Source organism: Leopardus geoffroyi, chromosome C3 (assembly GCF_018350155.1).
Source record: "Leopardus geoffroyi isolate Oge1 chromosome C3, O.geoffroyi_Oge1_pat1.0, whole genome shotgun sequence".
Lineage (NCBI taxonomy): Eukaryota > Metazoa > Chordata > Mammalia > Carnivora > Felidae > Leopardus > Leopardus geoffroyi.
Window position 1 is genome coordinate 59,558,232 of NC_059338.1, and position 24,665 is coordinate 59,582,896.

Genomic DNA, 24,665 nt, shown 5'->3' on the forward strand with positions numbered 1-24,665 from the left:
GGGAGGAGAGAGCGTGCTGAACACTGAACCTCTTTGAACAGCCGTCCTGTAGGTAAAGCTCCTATTTAAGAGCAGTCCCTGGGGGCTCTGGGCTTGTCATCTTCCCGACACTCTTTTGCGCTGGGCTGTTTATTAGTGAGACGGCTAACACAGACGACGGAGGGAGGCCAACTAGAGCACCGGCTTTGTTCAGGGACTGCGTCTTCTGGATGCTGCCCTGCAGTCAGATTTCAGACTTCTCGGCAATTGTGGTTTCACTCCTCCCTGGGCATAGATCTTTCTTAAAGGCAAAATGGCATGCTAGAAATAGTGGATTTAAAATTAGACGTACCTAGGTTCAAATGTTCGTTCAAATGTTCGTGCTTACATTGTGATCCTGGGCACATCTCTTAAGCCCTTTGAGTCTGACTTTTCACACCTGTGAAATGGGGATGGAAACAGTGGTTTTACAGGGGCCCCTGGGTGGCTCAGTCGGTTGAACGTCCGACTTCGGCTCCGGCCACGATCTCGCGGCTCATGAGTTCGAACCCCGCGTCGAGCTCTGTGCTGACAGCTCACAGCCTGGAGCCTGCTTCCGATTCTGCGTCTCCCTCGCTCTCTGCCCCTCCCCCACTCATGCGCTGTCTCTGTCTCTCTTTCAAAAAGAAATAAAGGTTAAAAAAAAATTTTTTTTAACAAAAACCACCCAGTGGTTTTACAGAGTTGGATTGGTCAGCAGGGCTAAGTGGGACTTGGCCGAGAGGTGGTCAGCTGCCTGCCTCTCTTGCTAGGCCGCTCTTTGGGGCCAGCAGGGCCAGGAGCGGGAAGCTACCGAATCGTCTTCCTGTCTGAGGGCGCGTTTGCCTTGTCGTCTCGTTCCAGCAACTTTAATAAGGCAACAGTCCATTTGAGCCACGTCTTCTCAGGGTCCTGCAAAGGGCAGGGAGTCATGCCTGCTGTCTGTCCTTTTGCCGGCTGCAGGGGCCTTTCTTGCTCTCTGTTCCTTTGAGGGATACCCGCTTCTCCCCAAACCGCTCTGAGTGGCTTCGCGTGAATGAGGTCAGAGCAGGCCGGCTATCGCTGGCGCAGAGCAGGGCCGGGACCAGTCATAACTGTACCAGCTTTTGGAGTGGCTTTCCTTTCCCCTCCCTTCCCTCCGCGTCAGCCTCAGCTCCCCCTTGGAGAGCGTGGACTTTAGTCAAGACTGGCCTCTCCTGAAGCACCTGCGGTGTCACCATGACTCGGAGAGAAATGCTTTCAGCAGCTCTGGTCCAGCCATCAGTGTCAGTGAAATGGGGGCTGCTCTCCCAAGCGGGTGCCTGAACTGCTGTGCCTCCCGTAGACGTCCAGAATTCCCTCGGATCTTGAGTGTCCCGGCACATACCCCATCACTGTCCCGTCACGCCCTCACGGTCTTGCTCACTCGTCATGGGGAGAAAAAAGGAAAAAAGATCGCTCTGAAACTAGACGGAAACAACCTGACTTCTTTGGGTACTAAAACTAACCCATGCTGAATCATTAATTAACTAGGCCGATCAATAATGCCATGCTTTTAAAATAAGACTGATTTAAAAACTGGCGATCCAGTAGTGGGTGTAAAAGATGCTTATTGAGCGTTTATGACGTACCAGGCATTGTCCTAAGCACTTGACAGATGCACCCTGCTCTGTAAAGTGTGTAGGCTCTGAAATCAGATGGTCTCCGTTGGCATTTTGGCTTTGACATGGAGTTGCCATATGACCTTGGGTCACTTATGGTTTCACCCCTCCGGACCCCAGTGTCCCCATCAGGTTCTCTGTGGAGGCTGTCTTTCCGTGGGGTCCTTACCTGACTGGCTCCTTCTCATCATTAGAAAAACTGTCCCCCTGATCACTCTATGGCCACCCCACTCCCCACCCACCATTGTTTCCACTGTGTTACCCGGCTTACTTCTCTCAGAGCACTGTTGTCTTTAGCCAAAACACATGTTTGTTAAGAGCACCTTTCAGCCTAGGCTTGACTTCTGGGTGCTGGGGACACAATGGCGAACTACAGGTACCCCCACGGGGCTTGCATTATCCCATTTTACTTTATTTTGTTTTGTTTCATATTTTTGTGAGCTCTACGCCCAATGTGGGGCTTGAACTCATGACCCTGAGAGCAAGAGTCCCGTCCTCCTCCAACTGAGCCAGCCAGGTGCCCCGGGGCGTGCATTTTAGCAGGGAGACAGATAAATAGGCGGGCAGATAATAAATAAACAAGTAATAATCTAAATCTTCAAAACTCCTTGTTCACTGCCTGGCTCCCTTAAGAAGATGATTAGCCCCTTGAGGGCAAGTTCACCCGTGTCTTCATAGCTCCTGAATCGCCAGTGCCTCTCATTGTGTTTAGTCCATCATGTACTTCAACAAAGCGAAGTAAAAAAGTAAAGGGCACGATCTTGAAGAGAAGGAGTAGATAATCCATGCTAAAGCTTTTAGCATGCCCGGAGCACCGTAAACACTTAGTAAAGTATCAGCTGTTTTCCCATTAGATTCCAAAGCTGTGTTCTTAACCCACTTCACCACGTCGTGTCTGTAATAATTCTAACAGTGGTCACATTATCGTTGTAGAATTACACACAACAGCGTACGACTTGCTAAATTCTACAGCATGCCATCGCCTGTCTAGGTATGTTCAAATAGTATCTGATTTAATTATAACCTCACAATAATCCTAATAGGCCTGGAAATGGAGGGTGAGGTGGCCCTTGAGGGCCAAGGGAAGAAATTTAAGTTTCGTCACACAGGCCGTAGGGAGCACTGTCGTTTTTAAGCAGAGGAATACAAAGAACCAGAATTATGGACCCTGGGAAGATTAGTTTGGTTCTAGGCTAGACAGAAAAGAGAGGAAGTCTGGACCTGGTTAGGACCTTTGGCAGTTGCCAAAGCCAGGTGGTGGATAAAGGAGGCCTGGCTTGGGGAGTGGAGACGGTAACAGAAGGAAGAGGGCAAACGTGGTGGGTGGGGTAGAGGCAGACAGGCAGGTGTCAGACCAGGTGTCACAGGTGTCAAACCTGTGAGGTTTCAAGCTTTAGGGGATGCTCTCCTGATAGATCCGGCACACTAGTGAGCCTGGACTCACTTGTCATTGGTGACCAATTCTCCCACCCCACCCCAGGGGTGAAAGTTTCAGAGAGGCCAGAGAAATTCACGTCCCTCTTCTGTAACATTCCTAACACCCACGGCAGAGTCTTCATAATCCAGCGTCACCACTGTGTCACAGGGCAGCTGGTGCACTGGCTCAGCAGCACTGCTGTTGGAATCTTCCCCACCCCACCCTCCTCACCCTCCTCTGTGCCCACGAGGCTGATCGGATGCCCTATACGCACCAACTCTCTTGCCTCTGGCTTTTGGTTTGTGGGGGCACCGGCAGGAGACTGGAGGCTGAACACCTCTGGCTCCTTCCCTGTGGGGCCCTGCCAGGCTGGGTCCCAAGACCAAAGGTATCCGCTCTTGTAAGACAGCCCCCTCCGCACAGCCGGCCCTCCCTGTCTCTAGGGCTCCCGTGACAGCTCAGGCTCAGCCTGTTGCCTCTTCAGCCTAGAGATGTGACGCCTGGGGTGCACGCTACCCCTCTACGCTCTGCTCACCGCTTTGTAAATGGACCTCCCTTTTTGAATTACCCTCATCTGGGCTTTCTGTTTCCTTCCGGCAGGCTTCTGATACACGTTGTTTCTTCACAGCCTCCACGTGTTCATTTCCCCGCTAAGGCCTCGCCTTTGAGGCAAAAAAAAAAAAAAAAAAAAAAAAAAATCTGTTCCCTCTTTCTCACCCTCCCACCCAGGATTCTGAGCAGTATGTCCACTCTTGCGGGGTCCCCTTCTGCATACTATTCTCCCGTTATTGTGGGAGTTCTCTCCTAGTGAACTCTACCCAACTCAGGACTCGACAAAGGACGTCGGTTCAGATTTGTCTTCTCTTTTCTTTCCCGTAAGACAAAATCACTGGCTTTTGGTTGGGTTTGTGCAGCTAAAACGCTGTCCCAATCGTTAATTAATTCTTAAGAGTAGATCGATCCTGTGATCAGTGCATAGTGTTCTCAGTCCTTTAAAACAACATCATTGGGGAGGCTCCAAAGTCACGGCCTTTCCACTGAAATCTATGCATCTCTGTGCTGGTTATCCTCTGTTTGCCCCTTCAGATTCATTTTTTTGTTCTTCTCCAACACTGGGCTCCCCTTCTGGCTGGATTCCAGGCAGGTTTGGCCAGTGAAAGTTATGAGCATGACACCACATGCTAGGAAGAGAGAGAGGTCAGGGTATTCGTTCCCTCTCCGCCTCTGCCAGGATGTCGGGTGGTCCTTCTCCCGTGGTTGTGGGTCTTTGGGCTCTGCAAACAGCCCCTACACATGGTCCCTTCAGCCCTAGGGTGGTATCCATTTCTCAGGTAGTGCTAGTACCTGGATGCTTTGCTATTCCTTCCTGTCCCCTTACCCCTGCCCATGCCTCTGTGCATAGTTCCTGCATTAAACTCTCATCAGTTTCCAATGGGGGCGTGCCATCTACTGGGACCTTGACGGGCAACACATACCTTTTAATGTCATTCAGAGACTGGACGGCTGGAGTGCCACCTATCATTCTGGGTTTGGTCTAAAGCAGACGTCACCGTTGTAATCCTAACCCTCTAAATCCCAGCTATTCCTTCAAGCTCATCAAAAATCACATAAAATTTCTATTGGTGTCATTTCCCCAAATAAAATCTGGACTCCAGGACTCACCTAAATTCAGAATCCTAAATTCTCAGACACCTCTCTGGCTACAGGATTCTAAAGGAGCTCTCCTTGGAGACACAGCAAGCAAAGGCTTTTCTCCAGGTCTTGACCTCATCCTTCTCTGGTTTCATCCTCTAGTGAGCTGAGCGCCTCCACAGAGGGGCCAGTGTTGCCCTCTAGCCTATGAGTGCAGCTAAAAGCAGGCCAAGGTCATCTGTGTCCCCCGAGGCTCACACTCAAGGCTGGGGAAAGACTGGGGGGTGACTCGAAACCAAGAGTTTTCCATGTTTGTTCAACATCCATTCAGGGGCCTATGAGTTGGGAGTGACTAGGTATGTTTTTAAAACAATTGTCTACCTTGAGGTGATTGAGATCACCTTATTTATATTTTTCATTTATGTTAAAAAAGAGAGAGACGTGTGTGAAGGCCTGAGTTAATTCGCTCCTATGGATGGGTGGGTGCCGGGGCAGCTGCTCAGCTGGCCTGTCAGTTCATTTGGTCTCTTCATCCTTGACCTTGGCTTTCTAAGTGTTTATCCTCAAATCACAAGATTATTCAAGGTAAGGGGCGCCTGGGTGGCTCAGTCCGTTAAGCGTCCGACTTCAGCTCAGGTCATGATCTCACGGTTCGTGGGTTCGGGCCCCGTGTCGGGCTCTGTGCTGATGGCTCAGAGCCTGGAGCCTGCTTCGGATTCTGTGTCTCCCTCTCTCTCTGCCCTCTCCTGCTCACACTCTGTCTTTCTCTCTCTCAAAAATAAATAAACTTTTTTTAAAAAGGTAAAAAACAAAAATCCAAAAAAAACAAAAAAAACAAAAAAAACCAAACCACAAACAACCAACCAAGATTATTCAAGGTAAGAGGATCAGAAAAGGAAAACACAGCTGTTGTCTCAGGGACATTCTCATTGTTCCCTCCAGAAGACTGACCTCCCAGTTTATTGTGCTTGTGCCAGAAACTTCCCCATAGGAGTGAGATATGCATACCCTAAAATGGGCCACAACTAGTCTTCTTGCTGGGGGCCATGTTGAAAGTTTACTTATTTTGAGAGTGAGAGAGAGTGGGGAATAAGAAGAGAGAGAGAGATAGAGAGAGAGCGTGAGTCAGGGCTTGAACCTACGAACCATAAGATCACGACCTGAGCCAAAACCAAGAGTTGGCTGCTCAGCCAACTGAGCCTTCCAGCGGTGCCTTGCTGGGGGCATATGGAGATGATGTCGTTTCATATGATGAGAATGTTCTATCAGGCTCTGGAAACCAGGGACCAAGGCTCACAGAAATTCAGTGAGCAAAGGGAGAAGGAAAGGGCCAAATGGGACAAAAACTGAGCAGTGTTTTTTCCCAAGGCCTCTTTCTTCCTCTCAGTCAGAGAGAAAAGGCCCATCATCAGATGCCGCTGAACTGTAGCCTGAAGGATTAGAGGGAAGGCAAGCGAATTAAGTCAATTGCTTCGACGGCAACTACGTGCAGTTCTGAGTTTGAGCTCACGTCTGCTCCCTTCTGCCTTAATGTTTTTATCTTTGTGCCCATTGAAATGTTTGATGCTTGAGTAATAATCCACACAGTAAGGTTACATAATCTCCGCATCCCATGAATCTCAGCGATCACCTACTATTCATCCCGTTGGTGGGTTCCTTGCCACCCCTCTTCCTTCTCGTTAATCATCCTATTGCGAACTGCATCTCCTGAAGTGGATTTTTGCGTTGGTCCAGACATCCTGGAGCCCTGCATGGCACATGCCTATCTTCAAATCTTGCAAGTTACGGCCAGTTGAAAGGAACTGTAGAAACCAACCCACCAATGCTTGTCATAAGGGGCTCAAAACATGTCTGCTGGATTCAGGAACCCAACCTGTGTCTGAGAAGGCATACGTGCCTCCGGGAATAAAGGGTAGAGAATTCTCACCGACCTAGCGCATCCAGAGTGCGGGAACGATCCAGTGGGCTGTCCACTGGATTGTCCAACCATCCTCCAAGGAATGAAAAGCAAGGGTGACAACGAGATTTCATAAAACCCTGTCTCCATCTCTTTGCCTTGGGCTTCTTTTCTTCCCACCCCCCGCCCCGTGGTTTGCTTTTGTTTCCCTGCTGTTCCAGAGGGACCCCCTCTCCACCTGTATCTCTGACCGCAATAAAACCCAGTCTCGGTCTAATTCACGGTTACTCTCAAGGGTCCTCCTCATGTCTTCCCACTACGTTGTATCATAGGTGAAATACTTGATTACTGTTTTCATGTGATGTCTGGAGTCCCAGCGTTATGGAAGGAGGTGAGGCTGGCTCGTGATAACCCGCCTCTGTCTTTTAAGGTGGGTTCAAATGAGCTGAAAGTGACCAGAGGGAAGGGGAAATGTTTGACAACATACCACTTTAATGGAGATCCAAAGCACTGAAAAGGAACAACCAGAACTCAGCTTTGTCAGGAGAGGGAGACTTGCCACAGGAGACATTTCCTGGGTCTCGTTACAGAACCACACACAGAACCACGTCCTGCATTCAGTCCTCCCGCGGACGTAAGCCGAAGTCTCTGGCAAGCTCTGGTTCCATCACAAGCTCACCTCGCCAGTAGGTGACAGACACTGTCAAATACACGAGGGAAGCGTCAAAGCTCAAGAGGACGCCGGGCAACAGAAAACGGTGTCAGGTGGCCTAGCATGCAGACCGCACGCCGACGGCTCTCCTCCTCCCCTCTTTCGCACCTCTGGGGCCCTGTTGCCTGGTACCTCTCTTTTAGGCTCTGCCCCTCAGGACGATCCTTTCCACATCCCTGTCCCTTGGCGGGTGGTGGCAATGTGTGTCCTGATCCCTGTGCTAAGCCGCGCGGCTTCTTGCCATGTTCTCAGTCTCCCAGGTCCGCCTGGCCCAGCTTAATCCTCCCTCCTTCTCTGCAGCTTAGTCCTGATTTCTTCCTGCCGACGTCTCCAGGCGGCGATGATGGCTTCGTCGTCCATTTCCTTCTCTTCCTCTCCGTCCGTGCTCCTCCGGTACTGGGACCGCCGCCCCGAAGCAAACCTCCCTTCTTCTCTGCTTTCCATCCTCTCTTTCTCTCCCTCCTCCTCAGACCTCATGAAGCTCTGGGTGAATTTCCTCTTGGCTCCGAATTCAGAAAAGTCTGAGTTGGACGACTCTTCCACGTCTTCCCAGTCCCTGGGCCTGGCCCAGTTCCGACGCCGTGGTGCCGGGGACTCTTCCCCTTCCGAGGGCTCAGGGGTCCGGTGGAAGAAGTGGGGCTCCGGGCTCTCCTCCCGGGAGCTCGAGGTCTCGCTGAACATCGACCGGGAGAATCTGTGCGTCTCTCTGCCCTCCCGGGTAGAGGAGGAAGAGATCCGTGAGATGCTCCTTACGGAGTTGCCACTGGCCTCATGGTAGGAGGACGTGTCCTGCTCCTCCGACTGCGATTTCGAGAACTTGTAGCTGGAGGACTTGGACTCCGTCTCCCGGAGCAGGGAAGATCTGGTGTACTTCCCCCTGGAGCTTCCAGACCAGTCGCTCTGGGGAGGAGACTTTTCCTCTGTCCTGAGGCCACTGAGCCACTTAGCGATACTGCCGTCCGTGTCTTTGCCAACGCTGCTAGCGCTTCCACGGCGATCAGGGCCAGCCAGGGAGGAGGACGTGTCTGTCTCGGGCTTTTGGGAATTGCTGCGGGAAGAGTGCCGGAAGCTCCCTATGGCACTGTCAGTGTCCTCGTCCCTGTCACCCCCATCCTCCCCCTCATCTTCCTTGACCTTCTTCTTCTTGAAGAGGGAGCTCCGTTTGTTGTCGGAGGCCAGCTTCTCTAGCTTGTACTTGGACATCTTCTCCCTCAGCCCCATTTGTATCTCCCTCTCCTTCCGGCCAAGCTCCTTCAGGTCGACGTCGTCAGCAAAGAGGCTGTAGACCGGCTTGCCGGTCCCCCTGACTTTGCTCCCAAGACCTTCGGCCCTCGAGCCCGGCGCCGTGCGGGAGGACAGCAGGGACTGCGAGTCGGGGCCCGGCTGGCCCCGGGGCAGCAGGCAGGCACCCAGGGAGGAGCTGCTGTGTCCGCTGAGCAGGGACACCTGGTCATCCCCCAGGCAGCTGGCCTCCGGCGCCGCCTTCGCGCTCGCCACGGACGGCGGGCGGGACAACAGCAGCACCTCATTTTGCTTCTGGGCGAGAGTTTCGCTGACCACGCTGGCAATCCAGTTCTGAATGCTGGCGATGGAAATGGTGTCTCCAGGCCCCACGGGCAGCTCAGGTGGTGCGGGGCCAGGGGCAGAGGCCGGGCATCCCCCTCTGTGGCTTCCAGCCTGAGAGGGGCGGGAGCCGTGGCTCCGGGTGCTGAACACCGATGCCGCGTCCTCCCCGGCACTGACCGAAGGGGCCGCAGACCAGAAGGCGGACAGGGGGATGCTCCTGCCCGCCGCCGAGCTGTCTGCCTCCCAGCTTCCCAGGGACTGGCTCTCCTCCAACGTCTGCCTGCTCCTCTCAAGCAGCTCCAGCCTCCGCTGCCTCTTCTTGGCCGAGGCAGCGTCCTCGCCCTTGCTGAGCTCCACTACCTCCTCCCTGTTCTCGCCGCCCACCTGCTTCTGGTGTTTCAGCTTCCAGGCCTGGTAGGCCGTCAGGTTGACGTCGGAGAGACGCCTCTCGCCCCCTGCCTCCTCGGCCCCTGGCTCGGTGCTGCCGTCCCGGGCCCCCAGCTCTTTCTTTTGGAATCCGAACTGGATTCTCTTGATCTTCCACCTTTCCAGGGCGGTGAGCTTGTCCTTGTGCCTGCTGCAGAAGTTGGAGAACGAGCTGGCCTCGGAGGACACGCTCTCCTCGTCGTCCTCTCGCGCCCTGCCCCCCGTCTCGGAGCCTGCGTCCGCCGCCTCCCGCTGGCTCCTGGAGTGATACTCCCGGGAGGCTTCCCTCTCGATCTCCAGCAGCCTCTGGTTCCACACGTCCCAGGTGCTCTCAGTGGACACAGAGTCCGAGCGGCGCCTGCCCCCTCGCTTCTGGCCGCTCGTCTCCAGCTGCTGCTCCAGGACCCGAACGTCGCGACTGCGGACACTCGCCGAAGTGCTGCTCTCGCTCAGGGTGTGCCTGCGTCGCCTCGTCACGAAGCCCTCGGCGTCGCCCGCCTCCACCTCTGCCTCCTCTCTACCCCACCTCTGATGCCCCTCCGCCTGGTACCTCTCATTTCGGCTCTGCCACTCCCGGATCATCCTGTCCACGTCCTCGTCTTCAGGCTCCCCGCCATCCTGGCCGGAGGCTGAGCGCCTGCCGTGTCCCCCCGGGGGGGCCTTGGCTGTGGGGAGGCCCTGCGCCTTCCTCCACTCCTCATACAGCTTCTCCTCCTCGTCGTCGTCAATGAGGGTGAGGGGCTTGGAGGCCTGGCTGGCCTTCCCCAGGGAGGAGCCGCTCAGGTGGCTGGGGGTGTCGTCCTCCTCCTCCACCGTGAGGGCGCCCACCCTGGCCCTGCTGCTGCTCCCCGCGTCCTCGCCCTCCTCAGCCTCATCCGTCCCCCCTTCCTGACCGGAGTCTTCTTCTCTCTCCTCCATCAGCTTCTCATTGAGCTCCCGGAGCTGCTTCAGGAAGCCGTCGTTGGGGTAGATGGCCCGCTTCTGACGCACAGTCATCAGGGCCTCCAGGATGGCCATGTTGTGGAAGATCATCAGGTAGGCCACCACCAGCACTGCTGACCGGCTGATGCCCATCTCGCTACTGACCAGGACTTTCCCTGAAAGAAACCACAAGAGATACTAATGTAACCACAGTGGCTTCCTTATAGGTTTTTTTTTTTTTTTTTTTTTAAAGCACTGTTAAAAAGAACTGTTTAGATGTGCTGGATTTAATACATTTGCTTGCCCCCGGCATTCATCTGTGCTCAAGTCCCATGAGGGACGAGCATCGCTGCCCCAGATCACAGATGTCTGAGAGGGCAGGGAGGCCGCCTGCACTGTCCGTTTTCTGCACTGTCCGAACACGGGCAGAGAGAAAGAGGGAAAGGGAACTAACCAGCATCCCCACTTTTGAAACACTAGAGTGCACGACTACTTTCTTCTTGCCAAGCTGAGCATCGGAGGGAGGAGAAATAAAAGAGTTGGGGTGGGGGGGGGTGCCTGGGTGGCTCCATCAGTTAAGCGTCTGACTCTTGATTTCGGCTCAGGTCATGATCTCACAGTTTATGGGATCGGCCCCCGTGTTGGGCTCTGTGCGGATGGGGAGGGAGCAGCTTGGGATTCTCTCTCTCCCTCTCTCTGTGCCCCTCCCCCTGTGCATGCTCTCGCACGCGCTCTCTCTCTCTCTCTCAAAATAAATAACATTAAAAAAAGGGTAGGGGAAGTGGGGAGAAAGTAGAAAAGAAGTGCAGCTAAGGTGAAGAATCACAGACACATGGAGTCTCAGCATGGGAAAGCACCACAGACATAACAGACACTTGAGAATTCCCTTTACAGAATCCCTGAGGCTGGGTCATCCATCATCCAGTGGAGACTGGATCCTTCTGTGACAGGGAGCTCAGTATCCTGCATACACACCCACACACACACACACACACACACCCTTCACTCCATATTTAGATCAATCTACCCTTTTGAAACCTCTTTCACATGTTAGGGCAAAGTATACCTTTCTGTAACGGGCATCCGGGCATCCAGGTCAATAACGAACACATCTATATGAACAGGGGCTTTTATACCAAAACTACTTAAGAAGATCACTATCATATTCTTCATTAATTTTTTTTCTTTTCCTGGCGATTCCAGGTTTTTCAGCCATTTGTCAGACACCTTTTCATGTCCCATTACTATACTAGCCAACCTTGCAAATCAAACTTTATCAGTTTTTTTCTTAAGAGTCTGTGTCAGGATGGAGCAGACCGGGGCACCTGGGTGGCTCCGTCGGTTAAGAGTCGGACTTCGGCTCAGGTCATGATCTCCCAGTTCGTGGGTTCGAGCCCCGCGTCGGGCTCTGTGTTGACAGCTCCGAGCCTGGAGCCTGCTTCGGATTCTGTGTCTCCCTATCTCTGCCCCTCTTCTACTCATGCTCTGTTTCTCTCTCTCTCTCTCAAAAATAAACATTAAAAAAAGAAAAAAGGATGTAGCAGATGTATTTCAGGTTTGGACTGGCCCACACAGAGCAGAGTGGGCCTCTCTCCACTCTCATTCTGGGCATCGAGCCTTCACGGATGTCATTTAAGCTTTGCAGTGTGCATGGCTATGTCCCCAAATGAACTCAGATTATCTTTTATATCAACCGAAACCTGTAAAGCTTTTTTTAAAAAAAACCTTTTTTTGTACCTTCTTAAAGCATAAGGCTAACTTTACAAATTCCTATTCGTGTATTTGGTAGATATAACCAGTTCTTATAAGCTAACCAAAACTTTTACCAAGTCTTGACCCCAGCATTCAATAGATCAATTATCCCCTAGCCTCGCTTTCTGCTTTGTATCCTTCATAAACGTGACACACACGCCTTCTGTGCCTTTATTCTAATGGCTGTTTACAGTGCAGCCTGGAGCCACTGGAGACTTCCTTCCAGGCTGTCATCAATCTATTTGCCAACAGTCTTTGGGGATGTTTGTCCAGTCGGTTAAGAGTACTAGCTAACGATATAGGATGGGCGGGGGGATGACTTTTCTTAGTACGTCTTTGCATCAGTTAAGACCATATCTGTCACACAGGAGGTGGGAGACCAAGGCAAGACGAAAAGGGACCTGAGGCCCAGTGATGCTGAAAGGCATTATTGTCAAAGGCCAGCAGTCACTAGAGGGAGGCAAGTGGGCAGAATCAGAGCTGCTAAAGGTGCATTTACAGATTCACTTTCTCATCTCCTCCCACCCCAGCTCCAGGCTCAGCTGTCTCTCGCCAAGGACCTCCCTTTATTTTTTTTAATTTTATTTAAGAAAAACTTTTAGGGGGCTCCTGGGTGGTGCAGTCGGTTGAGCATCCGACTTCGGCTCAGGTCATGGTCTCATGGCTTGTGAGTTCGAGCCCCACGTCGGGCTCTGTGCTGACAGCTCGGAGCCCGGAGCCTGCTTTGGATTCTGTGTCCCTCTCCTGCTCTGTTCCTCCCCTACTTATGCTCTGTCTCTCTTTCTCTCAAGAATTTAAAAAAAATTTTTTAATGTTTTGTTTATTCTTGAGAGAGAGAGAGAAAGAGAGAGTGAGTGGGGTTGTGGCAGAGAGAGAGGGCGACACAGAATCCCAAGCAGGCTCCAGGCTCCGAGCTGTCAGCACAGAGTCTGACGCGGGGCTCAAACCCGCGAACCGTGAGATCATGACCTGAGCCGAAGCCAGACGCTTAACCAACTGAACCACCGAGGCACCCCACCGACGACCTCCCTTTAACTGGCTGCCCAGGCCACCATTTGCTACGGCCGGCACCAAAGTCCTCCTTTCTTCCTTTGAAGGAGTTACCAGGCCAGCTCACATCAGGACGCTTCAGGCACAACCAGCCAGGCTTCCTCATAGGGACATCAAAAGCCTCTTAGACTCAGTCTGGCAGAGACAAAGTTGGGTGGGCCATGCTTTTCCATGCTGTGGAATGTGTGCCTGGCACCCTGGGATGCCTCCGTGGAGCCTCAGTGGCAGCCTCTGGAAGAAGGGAGAGCCTAAGTGGGTCAGACCCTGGGTGACAGGATTGTCCATTTTCTGTTAGGTTCAAGGTCACACTAGCACTGTATAGACTGTGCTCTACACAACTCCAGGGGGCGCCTTTCGTGTTGAAGTCAAAGTAGATTTGTTTGGTTATGATGAAAACTTTCCAGCTGTAAGACAGCTGGAGGAAGGTGGTCTTTTTCTAATTTGCAGCCTCCATTTTTTTTTTTTTCAACGTTTATTTATTTTTGGGACAGAGAGAGACAGAGCATGAACGGGGGAGGGGCAGAGAGAGAGGGAGACCAGAACCGGAAACAGGCTCCAGGCTCTGAGCCATCAGCCCAGAGCCTGACGTGGGGCTCGAACTCACGGACCGCGAGATCGTGACCTGGCTGAAGTCGGACACTTAACCGACTGCGCCACCCAGGCGCCCCTGCAGCCTCCATTTTGATTAGCAGCAGGGCCGCTGCGGGAGGGAGGTTGCATCACGACGTGCTCTCTCTGTTGTAAAAGTTTGAAGGGTGGAGAGAGCACTGGGCTTGAGTGAGTTCTCTCTCCATTCTCAGTATGCCTTTACATGGCAGGCTTGTGTGCTGTATTCTTCCGATTCATAATTCTCGTTCGCCTCAGAACTTTCCCTCTCTCCATACCTGAGAAAACCAAGAAGGACTTGCCCAGAAACCACCCTCCCCACCTTTGCCACCATGGATAGAATTCAGGGTAGACAAAGGACCAGAGTCTGCCAGGCGAATTTTTTCTCTCAGGGAACTTTGGAAATGGGACTGAGGCCGGAAGTTAGCCAGTCTGTGCCCAGGCCTGCGGGCGGCCTTGCTGTCTGAGGTAGGGAGAAAAAGAGAAGATGGAAACCAAGAGTCCTGAGATTGTCCAGTCCTTGTTCCAGATGATCCTGGGGCCACATTCTCCTCTTTGGATTTGTGCTTGTATTGTAATTAATGCCTTTGGCGATGGTTAAGTAGTTTGAGACGGGTCCTACATACCAGCAACCAAGATACTAATCTTGATTATTACACTGTGGCAAAGTCGCTAAACCTTCCGTGGGTCTCAATTTCCCATTTGTAAAATGTAAGTAACATCCTCTGGCTGTGGGCAATGTGATTATTACATGAAGCACCCAGCCCAGTGTTAGCTTTCCTCCTTAAGAGCTGTCTCCCAAGCATCTCGGAGGCAATCACAGAAACTAAGGCTCAGGGGCGACTTCTAGGGATGGTGACCACCGTCAGGGCCCTGACAGGAGGAGGAACCACCCCAGAGGCAACCCCAGTAAGGATAAGGTCCTTTCCCTGTCCTGCAGGGGTGCGGGCGGGGAGGGGGAAGGGACACGGCGGGCTGAATGCGAGAGCAGGGGGGCAGGTGTGCCGGCGCGGCCCCCTGCTGGTGACGGGGCTACCCCGGGTGTCCCCAGCGCCTGGGCCAGGCACCCTGCGCACCGCTCGGGCCACAGGGCAGCCCACAGCGCCGCCGCCCTCCTCGAAGCCCCGACGACACCCGGGTGGCGCAGCTCCGGTCCGCACAGGCCCCCCGCTCTACGCGCCCGGCAGCTTCTCCCCGCCGTCTGGCTCTCGCTGTCGCCCCACTTCTGGGGCTGCGTGTCTGCTCCGCTGATAGTCACCGGCCCTAGGGGCTGCTCCAGGCCCGCCCGCCCGAGGCCGCGGCTACGCGATCTCCACTGCGCCGCCCGCTGGAGTCGCCAGGGCGCTGCGCGCGACAAGCAGCCCAAGAAATCCTCTCCCCGCTGGCATTTGGACACACGCTCAGATCACATTGGTCGGAAGGAATACATTTTTAAAAAGAAGTTGTTTTTTTTAAAGCATTGAAAAAAAGGAGAAAACCGTTTCATAGATATACATACGTATGTAATGTATATATGTAAAATTTATAAATTTCACTTTTTTTTAACGTTTATTTACTTTTGAGAGACAGAGCGTGAGCCGGGGAGGAGCAGAGAGGAAGGAGACACAGAGTCCGAAGCAGGCTCCGGGCTTTTAGCCGTCAGCCCAGAGCCGATGGTGGGGCTCGAACTCATGAACCGGGAGCTCGTGACCTGAGCGGAAGTCAGAGCTTACCCGACTGGGCCAGCCAGGTGCCCTCATAAATTTCACTTTAATAAAAATCTATACATATATAAAAACATTGTATGTATAGATATGTATTTATAAATATACATATATGCCTACACATATTTGCAGCTCTTATGTGCGTTTAAAAATTTTACTCCTCACAGCAATTTTAGGACGATTAGGTCTCTTTGTCTCTGTGCTATACACAAGGGAAACTGAGGCTCTGCTGGAGAACGGAACCGCCCGAGGTCCCATGGAATAGAGAGCGTGGCAAAGCCTGGCCTCAAGCCCAGGTTTGTGACACTCCCAGCTGCCCCCGGGGCATGGGCTGCGCCCGTCCGCACTGAAGGGTCCTATCCACTCTGCCGGCTCCCACCGCTGTGGTCTCCCAAGCCCAGAGAGCGAGGTTTCTAAAACGCAGATCAGATCAAGGGGCTTTTCAACTCCCTCACCTGGCGGTCAGCTGCTTGCGTGTCGGGGCCCCTGCCCCTCTGACCCTTCCCCGCCACGCCAATCCGCTCTGGCCTGTGATCCTGAACGCGCCACGCTTACCCCACTTTCGGAGCTTTGTGCTAGCACTTTCCCCTGGCCGGGAATGTTCTTCTTCCGACTTCTCCGTGGCCAGCTCCTTCTTGTCACTCATTGTAAAGTGGCCCCTTCTCAGAGAGGACCTCTCAACCAGCCTCCCCAAGGAGCTGGCCGGTCACTCCAACACATGGCCCTACTTAGTCTCTCTGCCTCACGCTTGTCACGGACATTTTTCTTTGTAATCTTCTCTGCCATCACCACTGTGTGAGATTCAAAGGTCAGGACCCTTGTCTGCATCTTCCACCACCGCACCTACGACAGCGCCCGGCACCTGTTAGGCCCTCAGTCATTACCGATAGGGTGCATGATCATCCTTTCCTTTCCCCTCTTCTTAGAATGAGACAAAAACCTTAAGACAGATCGCCTCCAGACACGACAGATAACCCAGAGGTTTCCATGAGCTCTCCTGGTTGCTTCTCCCCCTTGCGGAATTAATTCGAGCAGCCTGGAGCAGGCAGGCTCCCCCCTCCCCCCTCACCTCTATAGGTCAGCAGGGCTTCATCCATGAACTCGGCAGCCTTCCGGAAATGCTGGGAGATGTCCACCTCAGGAAAGTCGTCCACTTCCACACCCAGGTACTGAATCTCCAGGCCAGTGTAGAATTCGGGCCCAGTGTAGACGCCGGTGCCATGAGCGGCATTGAGGATGTGAGTAATTCCCAGCCTCTTCAGCCTCGCCTTGTTCACAGCTACACTCCTGGGGGGAAAGAGGCAGAGACGATGTTTGCCAGAGTCAGAGCTAGAAAGGAAAGGAGCACCGCCACTGAGACCCGCAGCCTGCTTCGGCTGGCTCGGGAAGGCCATAGCTCGGTGAGTGCCTTCTGTGCTGCCAGATGTGTCCCGGGCTCACTGCAAATACAGTCATAAGCGGGGGCCAGAGAGAGAAGGCACAGGAAGCCGGGCAGGGGAGGGCAGGATGAAGGGAACAAGACTGATGTGTAAGGAAATCTTTGGTCCACAGATCTCTGGTTTAAAAATCCTCTGCCTTGGGAATGGACATTCATCAAGACACAAAAGTGGCAGGGGAGCCTGGCTGGCTCAGTCGGAGGGGTGGGCAACCCTTGATCTCCGGGTCGTGGGTTCGAGCCCCATGTGGGGTGTAGAGATGACTTAAATAAATAAAACTTAAAAAAAAAAAAAAGACACAAAAGTGGCAGACAAAAGTAGTAATCAAATCCGGTGTGCTTCACTTTTTCAAAGTCCTTTCACATGCATCATCTTATTGTATCCCTAGTACTAAACTTAAGAGGTAGACAGGGCAACTATTTTTATTCCCATTCGAAGATTCGGAAAGCGAATCTGACAGCTTTTTTGACTTCCCAAGACTGAAAGGAAAAAGGACCAAACAAGGGCAGGTGTTTCTGGTTTCTAGTTCAGAGCTCTTTTTGCTGCAATGAATCAGTGAAGACAGGGTTGCCAGAGAAGGAGCAGAAGTCTGGGGCTATCTGGAGGTGTCTGGGTCCCTGGTGAGGATGATGTGAAAGTTTCTGGGTCTGCAGAGCTAGCTGGAGATCGCTCAGGACTTGGTGTCCAGCTCTGAGAATCAGGTTCTAGGCGACAGACTACTTCCGGGGGAGTACTCAAGACCCACAGTCCAAACTTCCCTACTGCCTGCTACGGGGGCCCCAAATTCCCTCCTTTGCTTCTGCGTATCTGAGTATTTACACTGGGAGAATTAGTTTCACAAACTAGCCTGTTGGTGCCAATTACGCACTGGCAAGAAGATCCTGAAGGAACTGCTTTGGGTTTTGTTTGGGAAACCACTCATAAACTTAAAAAAATAACATTTTTTTCTGATTATAAAAACAAGTGGTGTTTCCTTAGGAAATCTGTCCGGTTCAAAAGAAACCTAAAGAAGATAAACATCAGTGGTAGAACCATCGCCTAGATGGTTACGCTTTTATCTCGTTTGTTTCGAATTTGTTACTTATGCAAAAGCGCATACACATACACACCTATATATTGCTCAGGTAGCATCACACTGTATATATAATTTGTAATTTAGCATCATACTATATATATACATATATATCATACTATACATATATCATACTATATACATATCATACTACATATATATCATACTACATACGTATCATACTATATATGTATCATACTATATATGTATCATACTATATAGATATCATATTATATATATCATACTATATATATAATATATATAGCATACTATATATATCATACTATATATGTATCATACTATATATCATACTATACACGTACTATATATATATATCATACTACATATATATCATACTACATACATATCATACTATATATATATATATATCATACTATATATGTATCATACTATACATGTATCATACTATATATATCATACTATATATATACTATATATATCATACTATATATATCGTACTATATATGTATCATACTATATATATCATACTATACACATACTATATATGTATCAGACTATATATGTATCAGACTATATATGTATCATATTATATATCATACTATATATATACTATATATATCATACTATATATATCATACTATATATGTATCATACTATATGTATCATACCATATACATATCACACTATATACATATCATACTATATATATCTTACTATATACGTATCATACTATATGTGTCATACTGTATACGTATCATACTATATATATCATACTATATACGTATCATACTATATATATCATACTATATATATATCATACTATATATGCATCATACTATATATGTATCTTACTATATATGTATCATACTATATTTGTATCATATTATATATATCATACTATATATATATATCATACTATATATGTATCATACTATATATGTATCATATTATATATATCATACTATACATGTATCATACTATATATATCGTACTATATATATCATACTATATACGTATCATACTATATATGTATCATACTATATATAGATCATATTATATATATCATACTATATATATACTATATATCATACTATATATATGTATCATACTATATATGTATCATACTATATATGTATCATACTATATATATCATACTATATATGTATACTATATACGTATCATACTATATACGTATCATACTATATACGTATCATACTATATATATATCATACTATATATATCATACTATATATATACTATACTATATATATATCATACTATGATATATATATGATATATATATATATATCATATATATATATATGTAATTTGTAACCTCTTTGTCCTCTTGTGAAATGTTTCGGTGGCTGGCAATACATACAAAAATCAGTATCATCACTGGCTCCAAATGTCCCATCAGGCAACATCAACTTGCTGATGGAGTTATTGGGGCCTTTGCCAAACGTGGGGGAGTTTCATCGCTCTCGGGCACTGTCCAGAAAGGTAGGACAAAGGGTCGTGACCTCCCCGCAGTCAGACTCACTTCTCTGCTATGAAGATACTGGGCCAGACCTCATCCACCTCATTCCAGGGGGTCTCCTGGCGGTCTTGGACCAAGGCCCGCTGCAAATCCAGGATGCAGGGGGTGTTGTAGAGGCTGCTGTCGTCCATCTTCTCCCTAACACGGTTGTACAGGTCCTCCACCAGCAGGTGCTCGGCCGACTCCAGCATGCCTGGACACTCTGCCTCGGCTCTGATCCCCCGCGGCTTGAATTCTAGAAGGGACAGGCAGCATTCTCGTCAAAGAGTCAAGAGCACCATGACGCTCCCTGTTCCTCAGGAGAATCCACTCTTGGCCAGTCTGCGGCCAGGACTCTGGACATGAGCTCAAATGCCAGGAAGGACTTAATGAAGGCCCGGGGTGGGGAGGGGACCTGCACTGGCCTGGACACTTGTGGTCAGGGCCAGCAGCAGCAGAGGTAGATTGGTATAGGTGAAGGGACGCTGGTTTTCTTTACTCCTTCCTGTATTTTTCTCAAGCTGGCTGACAACTTCTTAGACCAAGGTCCTTAAGTACCTGGTATATGTCTGAGTCACACTTACAGTTCCCACGGTGCGCCATACAGGGTGGAATCATTTACCAAATGAATAAATGACACTCTTTCATAACGTAAGTCATTTTATTAGTTTGACTCCTTTACATACGTAAGGCAAATAATCTTGGGAAAAGTAAAACTTTAGCCTTCACGTGCGATCACTTTCCCATACACATTTAATTAATTCATTTCACGCATTGTCTGCTTCTTCCCGCTGGCGTCCGAGCGCCTGTGAGTCTCAGCCTCCCAGCTTTCCAACAGGTGGCAAAGGTTTTGCCAGGAACTCCAATGCCAGTCCCAAAACAGCGCTCGGGGCCTTTCTGCCAACAGCTCAGAAAAACTCAGATTCTAGATGAGTTCAAAATCCATTCACCCACCTCTCGAGCGAGCCTCTCTCTCCTGCTCCTAATATTTTTGTTCTCAATTGATCAAATCTGGGGGGAGAGTCAGATATTTCTTTCTCTGAGAAAGTCTGCAAGAATAGTGGGGTGGGGGGGCGAATCCTTTCCTGCCACTTAGGAGCCAAAAATCCTGACTAGAGATGGAAGAAAAGTAAGAAAGGCGTGTCGCCTGTGTTGGCCATCGCTTTCCCTGATGGGTGAAAGCCACGTGTGGCTTTCACGTGAGAGCACAGCCACGTGTGGCACATAGACGACGCCCAGCCCTTCACGGGAAAAACAGTACACCGGGCTTGCTGTTCAGGGTCTGCGGGTCCTGGGAGTTCTGGGTTCTAGCACTCCCTTTCCCTAAAGCCCTTCTCTCTCTCTCTCTTCCCTTTCCCGCACCACCTGATGGGCCCCCATATCCCTGCGTCAGATCTCAGCTCTAAATGTTCTCTCATCTCCGTTTCAAAAGCAGAAAGAAGAAAACCCCTGCAATCCCAGAGCTTTATTTTGTTTAAAAATAGATGAATCATTCCTATTTTCTCTACCACTCAGTCTCCCCTGGCTCTCCTGGGATCTTACTTAGCAAATGTAAAAGCCCCTCTCCTTTCCTCCCCTAACTGAGATGGCTCTCCTTTACTACATGTAAAAAATAAAACTCCCTGATGCTTCATGAAAATATACATACAGCATTGTCTTCCTCAGCTATTTATATAGCAGGTTGCTGTCTTGATATTTCCCTTTCCAGGGGAACAAATGTCCCAGTCCCTCATTCCTGCTGGTGGCCCCTGCTTACAGTAGGTCTGAGGTCCACCCCTCAGCCTGTTTCAACTCTACCCCCTGGCCCTGCATCAATTTCTCCCATTTATTTCTGCAGTCTAAGGTTTTTTCAGAAGAACGCATATGCCGACTTTCATGAGAATGAAGAATTCTTCAACAATCATTTTTATCCCTCTGATCACTGGTGAGCAGGGCGATGGCTTGGAATATGACTTGATACATTTTTCCTTTCTCTGTCATATACTGTTTCTTCCCCTACTGCCCTTCCGCCGCTAAGATCGAGGAAATGTAAGCTTACTGCCCCAGACAAGAGGAGAGTAGCTAAACCCTAGAATCGAAGAAAGGCTTTAGATTTCAACCTACGTGTTCAATGTCCTGTAGACGTGTCTATAGCATTCTATAGGCTTGACAGTGAAGTTTTCGAGAGGGGAAATGGTTTTCTCACAACTCCTAAAGCTGGATTTTCCCTTAGCAAGAACTCAGGCATGGAGGGGGGCGGGTCCAGAGAGTGAAACACAGAGCAGGGATGATGCAGGCTGGAAGGTGAGGGAAGTTCCCAAACACACAGGAGGAAACAAAAAACAAAACTTCCGGACTGAGGGTGGTCCCTGTGGCAATTTAGAGAGATCTGGACACCGGGTGAAGCCACTTTGGTCTGCCTGGAGTAAGGGAACAGAGACCCCAGATAGGGTGGTGAAATAGAAAAAACTTGAGAGTTCCTTAAAAAGATGGGGCCTCCCACGGTGCCCAGATCGCAAGCAGAGGCAAATGGAATTTCTGGCTCCTCGCGAGGTGAACAGGAGATCTAGGCGTCCTCAGGGACCCTGTGGGGACCCAAAGAGCCCAGAACTGACAAAGACCCGGGATTATATGGGGCAAGCAGCACGCATAGTTCTCACGACCAATGGCCGGGGACCGGATTGTGGCCACCATCAAGTGGATGTTGGATTAAGCCCAAAGCCCAGCAGGGCCTGTGTCATTAGCGACATCCCACCAGCAGTGACAGAGACACCCAGGACAAAGGAAGAAGAAAAGAAATTTGCTCAAAATTGATTAGAGGGGCGCCTGGGTGGCTCAGTCGGTTGAGCGTCCGACTTCGGCTCGGGTCGTGATCTCGAGGTTTGTGGGTTTGAGCCCCGCATCAGGCTCTGTGTTGACAGCTCGGAGCCCGGAGCCTGTTTCGGATTCCGTGTCTTCCTCTCTCTCTGACCTCCCCTGCTCATGCTGTCTCTCAAAAATAAATAAGCGTTAAAAACATTTTTTTTTTATTGATTAGGGAAAAAAATCCATCCAATCAGGATGAGTATGTTTTCTGCTGTGTGCGTATGAACATTTCTCCCCTCCCCACCTTTCCCTACCTCCTCCTTATATATATTTCAGATTGAAAACCATTTCCAGGCACCAGTGGAAATGCAGATCTAAATCTGGATATCCCTTTGAACAGAACTCTCTGGGTGCTTCTGGTCATTTCTTGGGCTTTCGGGTCTGTGTCTCTAGCATAAGCCACCCCAGGACCCCTGAGATTAACTGAAAGAACTGAACGGAAGGCCATAGGAGCAGACTGGAAATGCCTCCCCGGCTGTTGACTCGAGAGAGCTATTCATTCACCCGGATACATAAGCATTTCCACCTCCGTCTCATGAAGGTGGATAGTGACTTGTGTCGGCAGAAATGCCTCCTCGGATCTGTTCCTCTTAATGTGACGGGCAGCACCTGAGAAGCACACGAACATCTTCCACGGGGCCCCTTCCGAGGGTCCCCAGATGAGTCGCGGACTCTCCCTGCTCCCAACCGCCTTCTGATGGCATTACCTTCATTGATGATCTGTTTAGCTGCCACAGCCGAAGACAGGTGAATGGGTTCCATGAAAATGCTTTCTGTTTCTGCATCTGAGACCATGGAGTACCTGAGAGAAGAGGACATCTGTGTGAGAAGGTTCTGGGCGGCCTCTGAACGGGAGCCGCTCTGGCTAGACAAGACCCCTGGATCTGACTTCAGGCATAGTGCAGAGCAACGAGAGCTGAAGGGAATGCCTTCCTCAGTGTAGGGAGCCCGAGAATGCAGAACACCGTGACGCTGTCGCCACCTGTGTTCAGACCGGAGCTGGCACCTGCGTGAGCTGGTGTTTAACGACGAGGTAGTCCAGGCTGTGGAGGGAATAGTGTCTGTGGTTGGGGAGAATTTACCCTGATGTGGCCTCACCTTCTCTACTGGGCTCCCATCCTTGGCTGTAGTGCTGCTCATTTTTTCCCTCTCGCCCCCGTTCCTCTGTTGTCAATACCATAGCATGTCCCTAACCAAGGTGCTGCTGGATTGGCGGGCTGGGTAGACGGCCACCGTTCCCCCCACGCCCCACATCTTTCCCCTGTTTGAAAGAGAACGGGCTCACAATAAAGGGCTGGCATGGGGAAATCCGAAGGTGTGCTCAAATGCACAGTCCTGATTCTCAATATAAGCAATCAAGGTTCAGCCTGAGACCAGGGATGCAATAAAGTAACTTAGGTAAATGTCAAGGCAATTTTTCCAGAAATAATTCAGCAGAGATGTCAAAAAGGATCTGAGGAACGCGGCGAATTACGGGCAGAAACAAGGGTAGGACGCAATATGGGGGTGGGTGCCCTCCCCCTTAGTGGGGGGGGAGTTCTTCTCTTTCCCAGGTGTTGGGTGAGCTTTGGGTCTTTTTTTTTTTTTTTTTTCTTAGTCTTTCCTTTAGGTCCAGAGAGGTTAAATAGCAAGTGGGAGTATTTAATTTATACCATGTTTTCTCCCCATCCCCCAAATTCCCTTATGCTGCCCCTTTATTTTCAGCCCCTCCCTGAACCTCATCCCCTGTAAAATCAATGATCTGTTTTCTGTCCCTACGGTGTGGCTTTTCCCCAGAATGTTATGTAAGTTGAATCATATCATAGTCTTTTGTATCTGGCTTATTACACTTCATACAAGGCATCTATGAGTAATCTATTCTATTGCAATAATCAATAATTTGTTCCTTCTTACTGCCGGGTAATGTTCCATTTTTAGGCACCCCAGGCTACTGTTTCCATTGCCTCCAGTCACAACTGGGTATTCCAGAGGGAAAAAATGATACTCATATTGCTGGTTTGGTTGTACTTTGAATTCTATCTTCCTCAATCTGCCTGCTACTATTTACTTTCCAGAGTCCTTGAACCGTTGCTGTATCCTTCTGTTCAGGTTTTATAAAGGCAATCCATGGGACCGCGGCGGGTGTGTTTGCCGACTTACCCAGAATTGGAACCTCTGTTCTACTGTCTTTTTGCTTTTATTTTTTTTTTTATTTTTTTTTTATTTTTTTTTTTTTTAAATTTTTTTTTTTCAACGTTTATTTATTTTTGGGACAGAGAGAGACAGAGCATGAACGGGGGAGGGGCAGAGAGAGAGGGAAACACAGAATCGGAAACAGGCTCCAGGCTCTGAGCCATCAGCCCAGAGCCTGACACGGGGCTCGAACTCACGGACCGCGAGATCGTGACCTGGCTGAAGTCGGACGCTTAACCGACTGCGCCACCCAGGCGCCCCTCTTTTTGCTTTTAAAAAGTCTGAAGTCAGTGTGTTTCCTGATCCTTGTAAATTGACTTA

At 50.0% G+C, this 24,665-nt stretch overlaps 1 protein-coding gene across 4 annotated transcripts in view; it reads right to left on the reverse strand.

The window, feature by feature from the left end:
* Positions 1-7,055: 7,055 nt before the first annotated feature.
* Positions 7,056-24,665, reverse strand: part of STYXL2 (serine/threonine/tyrosine interacting like 2) — a 32,387-nt gene continuing 14,777 nt past the window's right edge. For 3 of the 4 annotated variants that reach the window (XM_045453061.1, XM_045453062.1, XM_045453063.1), the window contains 4 exons: positions 22,880-22,974; positions 19,353-19,584; positions 16,389-16,606; positions 7,056-10,384 (listed from right to left, as the gene is read on the reverse strand). In XM_045453061.1, the coding sequence (XP_045309017.1) occupies positions 7,572-10,384; positions 16,389-16,606; positions 19,353-19,584; positions 22,880-22,974 (3,358 nt within the window). In that variant the 3' untranslated portion in view covers positions 7,056-7,571. The remainder of the gene's footprint in view (positions 10,385-16,388; positions 16,607-19,352; positions 19,585-22,879; positions 22,975-24,665) is intronic. The other variant, XM_045453064.1, reaches the window with a different exon arrangement.